Source organism: Monopterus albus, unplaced genomic scaffold (genome assembly GCF_001952655.1).
Source record: "Monopterus albus unplaced genomic scaffold, M_albus_1.0 scaffold62.1, whole genome shotgun sequence".
Lineage (NCBI taxonomy): Eukaryota > Metazoa > Chordata > Actinopteri > Synbranchiformes > Synbranchidae > Monopterus > Monopterus albus.
In genome coordinates, this window is record NW_018127942.1 from 1616760 (window position 1) to 1622041 (window position 5282).

The 5282-nt window shown below is 43.7% G+C and overlaps 1 protein-coding gene across 3 annotated transcripts in view; it reads left to right on the forward strand.

The window, feature by feature from the left end:
• Positions 1–5282, forward strand: part of pak5 (p21 protein (Cdc42/Rac)-activated kinase 5) — a 74575-nt gene that overhangs the window by 18978 nt on the left and 50315 nt on the right. The window contains exon 1 of one of the 3 annotated variants that reach the window (XM_020603716.1): positions 3523–3804. The exons of 1 other annotated variant lie outside the window; for it this stretch is intronic. In XM_020603716.1, the coding sequence (XP_020459372.1) occupies positions 3750–3804 (55 nt within the window). In that variant the 5' untranslated portion in view covers positions 3523–3749. Of the gene's footprint in view, positions 1–3522; positions 3805–5282 lie in introns of those variants that run through there. One more of the 3 variants, XM_020603717.1, reaches the window with a different exon arrangement.

The window sequence follows — 5282 nt, forward strand, 5'->3', positions numbered from 1 at the left end:
CCCACCAAGAGCCGGGGTCTGTTGGAGGTTTCTTCCGTTAAAGGGAGTTTTTCCTCCCCACTGTCGCCAAGTGCTTGCTCAAGGGGGATTTGTTGGGTTTTCCCTATGTAACAATATTGATAACAGTAAGGTCTAGACCTTACTTTGTAAAGTGTCCTGAGATGACTTTTGTTGTGATTTGGTGCTATACAAATAAAATTTGATTTGATTTGATTTTGATTCTATTCATTCACGTACAGCATTTTAAGTGATCTAGCATAGAAATGTATTCACTAAGGCTGTGGCTCATTGGGCATCGGTAGCTGACTGTCACACAGACATCAACACACACTTACCCAGAAACTGACATAAATAAATAGTCACAGAGCGCCCTGCAGCGTTGCCAGACATTCCCTACATGTCTGGCTGCTTCTCACTGAAATGACAAGTTTTGAAGAGACTGCTCTCAGTTCTGTAAAAAGAAACATTTGTCTCTTCAGTTTGAATGTGGATGCTGTCTGCATCCAGATGTTCTGGGGCACTGAAACCTACACCAATATAGCAGAGCCTTCATTTCACGTGCTTCGTAGTGTTGATAGTTGGACTGAGAAATGGTGGGTTGCAGGGAAACAGTACTTCACTGGAGGATTGAAACACTTATGTCACTAATAGATGCCCGTTAGCTGCATTATGTTTCAGGGTAGTGTGCTGAAGAAAATTGCAATTTATTTTGAAGTAAAAGTCAGTGGAGTCTGCACAAGTTGTACAGGACTGGACCTTGAGGTTCTATGTGATATGGTTATGATATAACTTTAATGAAATGTTTAGGACTCCGTGATAGAATTTCAGGCACCACTAACTGGAAGCAGACCCGGAACATGCCAGAGGGACAGCATGCCCCTTCTAGCTTGGGTTAGCCTCATGAAAAGCTGTAGGATATAGCTGAGGAATAGGATGACCTGGGAGGATGATGAAAGTTCCATCACTGGCCTACAGCGGACATGGTGGATGCACAAATCATGAATAGCCCAGCTGCAGTAGAATACCTAGACTAGAATAAGTGGCAGAAAATGAATAGACATCATCTGTCAGTCTGTCATCATTCCTGGCCTCTAAAGTGATGTAAAATTTCATTACACATTATTCAAAAGGCAGAAATACTAAAACCCTGTGCATTTTTTTCAGTGAGATTTCAACTTAGATGCACATAAAATAAAAAGATGCACACCATAAAAGATTTGGTTTTAGGTCACCCTTTGCTTTAATGTGCTCCTAAAATCAGGACACACAGCTGCACACATACAGTAAACATGTCACACATGCACACACTCTCTCTTAGACAGTGACACATACTGTTCTTTCCTAAGGGCTGCAGAGATCTCATTTAGATAATGCTCCTGATCTCTCAGTACCTCCCAGAGCCACCCTTTCCCTGCTATATTCATACATTAGGTTACCACATAGGGAGACAGCAGCACCTTTCCACCTATATAGAAGGCTCAGTGAGAAACTTTAAGAAGTATCAGAACCAGTATCTCCTTCTCACAATTTCTCTGACTGTCTTATGCAGTGATTTTGATATTATGAAACATTATACTGCCAAAGAATAACAGCATGTACTTTTCACTAAACTACTTTGCAGGAGTGGTAATTTATCTCACTAACAAGCATTCATCCTCTGACAGTTATGATGTAGCTGCTCATTAGCCATGTGGAGGGTGCTGTATTGATACTTTTAAAGTATGGGGTAGTTAGCATAGCCAAATCATCCTCTACTGCTGTAATTCTAGTTGTCTCTTTCTCTGTTTAGTCTGTAGCTCCTTACCTCCAGAGCACTTACGTTACTCCTCTGCATGTGTGTTTGTTTTTGACTGAGAGAGAGAGAGAGACTGGATAAGTCCCTTGAAGGTGGTATGTGTGTTTATGTCCAGTAGTATTTGTGGGGTGTGTGTGCTGCAGAGGTCTTTTAACCAAAACACAGGCCTAAAGACTTTCCTGGGCTCCACTCTCTCCTGGGACCTGAAGTGGACGTCCAACATCAGGACCATCACCAAGAATGCACAGCAGAGGATGTACTTCCTGCACCAGCTCAGGAAGTTCAACCTGCCCCAGGAGCTGCTGATACAGCTCTACAGAGGAATCACTGAGTCTGTTCTCTGCTCATCCACTGCTGTCTGGTTTGGTTCAGCAACCAAACAGGACAGGAACAGACTCCAGTGGACAGTCAGGACTGCAGAAAGAATCGTCGGTGCCAGCCTGCCCTCCATAGACGACCTGTACACCTCACAGGTCAAAAGGAGGGTGGGAGAGGATTTCTGCCGACCCCTGACATCCTGGACATGAACTGTTTGAACCCCTCCCCTCTGGATGGTGCTACAGGTCACTGTATGTCAAGACAACCAGACACAAGGACAGTTTCTTCCCCCAGATCATCACTTTGATTAAAAGCTAACTATGACTGAAGCAACAGGACTCAGCAACCAACACAGTGCAATAATTGGAAATAGTACCACTACATGCACCAGTCAAAATGTGTATATATGTATATGTTTATGAATACTGCCTCTCATCCTTCTCCCACACCTCCCTACCATTGATTATACTGTTCTATTGTCTGTTGTCTGTTGCTTAAAACAAACTGAGAGCCTCTGTGCCCGAAGACGAATTTTTCTGTGCTCAACACACTTGGGATTAAAGCTCATTCTGATTCTGACTACCTTGACTCACAAATTCTCTCCCTCTGTCTATGACAGAAAATTCTGTGTAAAGTGATCCTGACAGCCCTTCACTGCTTGTGTGAGTGTGTGCATGTTTGCCCCTGAGCCAAGGCCCGTCTGTGGCTGCTACCAATGAATGTCTCCTTGGCATTGGCAAATGGCCAAACTGTCACGGCCTCTGACTGGTTTTTTCTCCTTCTTCCATCTTATCTCCTCTGTCACACTATCTGTCTGCCTCTCTGTGATTTGCCTTGTGAAAGAGGCGCTGATCAGGTGCCTGGTGGTGCAGCTCTTGACACCAAAGTTGATATTCACACATACTGGCATCACTGGGAGACAGTTTTGTGTGTGTGTGTTTGACAGGGCAGCCAGGACACAAACAGCATCCTGTGGGTTGTGGAAATACAGAGGACATTTAGACTCTGTTGTTTTTGTGGTTCTGTTGACAGACCGACAAGTGGGAGGAGGACAGTAAAGGTCAGAGGGTGCTCAGTTTGGGATGTGGCTGGTCAAATCCATTTAGACAAACATCCATCCATCCGTTATCTGTACCGCTTATTCCTCAATAGGATTGCAGGGGGTTTGGAACCAATCCCAGCTGACATTGGGCAAGAGGCGGGGTACACCATGGACAGGTCGCCAGTCTATCACGGCCATTTAGACAAACAATGACAGTGAAATGGGATGGGTCTGGGCTTAAGCTGCCTGGCTGTGCCTTGTCTCGGGCTGCTGGTGTAGGCACTTTTTTGTGTCCTGCATCTCACATTGGGAGTTATCAGAGCGTGCAGGCAGGGAGAGTCATAGCAGCAGCAGCAGGCAAGCAGTAGTAGTAGCAGCAGCTCGCTGGGGGGTTGCAGAGGGTCCTGAATCTGATTTGTCTATTTGCTCCTCTAGGGAATCATTGGCTTATAATTCAGCAGTCATGGTTCAGGCAGGGGAGTCATTGTACATGTTTTGCTGAAAGAAAATTGAGGCACATAATGGATTTATCAGGAGTACAACTGACATCAAAGCACATATGAGGAGGCGCTGATTGTCCTGAACTGTCTCGCCATGACTTATCCAGAGCAATGTAATTGGCTGAAAGAAGCCATCGGTTTGTTCCCAGGTAAGAACTGTGATTTAATGGGTTTGCTAATGGGTTGAAATGAAAATTTCAGAAGACTAAGATAAGATATATTCATCCTTAGAGCTGTGATTTAACATGCAGAAGCATGTTGATCATTTCAAGTCTTTAAATATGATTTGAGCGAGGAATGTTACTCTATTGATCAGTGCGTTGTAAACCATGTGCAAATGCTTCTTATGAAGTTGTTTACTATTATACAAATACATCTACAGGCAATAGAAGGTGAAGTGCGTGTCTGTGGAAACGGTTTTTGGGCCAATTAAATCATCTGAAGGAACAGTGACTGGAGAGAACAACTGAATGCAAATGGGACAGAACAGAGCAGGCAGGGTAGGACAAAAGAGGTGAGGGACAACAAGAGGACGAACACACTATTAATGAGGATGCAGAAGCAAAATTGATTTCACAATTTTCTTTCACAGCTTCTGTCAATCAAACAAATAATGCAGCACTGGGAAAGGGATCTGCTCATCAAAATTATATTTTGTTCTTTGACTCTAAAACATTTGACCTTTTAATTAAATCAGCCGCAGTTGAAGAAGGGGACCTTATCTCTCCTTCACCTTGTTTATCAGCAATAATTTGTGTCCTTTTCATGTTGCATTTTAATTTATGTATGAAATGTATCAGCATATTTTTACATGAGTGTATGCTTTGCTTCTCAACAGTAAATCACACTTCTAAATTACAGTACAAGGATACAAAATTTTGAAAACACATGAATGCATCATGCTGCTGCAGAGCTTTGACATTTAGTTAGGAACCAAAAATAGACAATATACAAACACTGACACACACACCTGCACAAAGTCCCTGTTTAACTGTAGCATGGGGTAGGTTTCAGTAAAGTGTGTGTGTGTGTGTGTGTGTGTGTGTGTGTGTGTGTGTGTGTGTGTGTGTGTGTGTGTGTGTTGAGTTGTTGTTGTTGTACACAACGGGAAATACCTGTGGAGGCTCAGATGGTGACAGATGGTTTAGAGACAAATCAGCCTGGGAGTCAGGATCTCTGCCCTGGGACCATTCACCCCTTTAAGAATGTTTGTGTCAGTGTGTTTGTATGTACGTGCTCCTATGAACCCCGGTGTATGTAGTGTATGTCCAGGCTAGTTTTCAGTACTGTATGCATGCACGTGTGTGCACGTGCACCAGTCACCCTTAACATTATGACCACCTGCCTAATATTGCGTAGGTCCCCTTTTTGCCGCCAAAACGCATGACTTCACAAGATACCTGAAGGTGTCCTCTGGTATTTGGTACCAAGACATGCAAATCCTTTAAGTCCTGAAAGCTGCGAGATGGGGCCTCCATGGTTCAGACTTCTTTGTCCAGCACATCCCACAGATGCTTGATTGGACTGAGATGTGGAGTCTTTGGATGCCAAGTCAACATCTTGAACTCTTCGTCATGTTCCTCAAACCTTTCCTGAACAGTTTGTGTGACAGGTGCATTATCCTGCT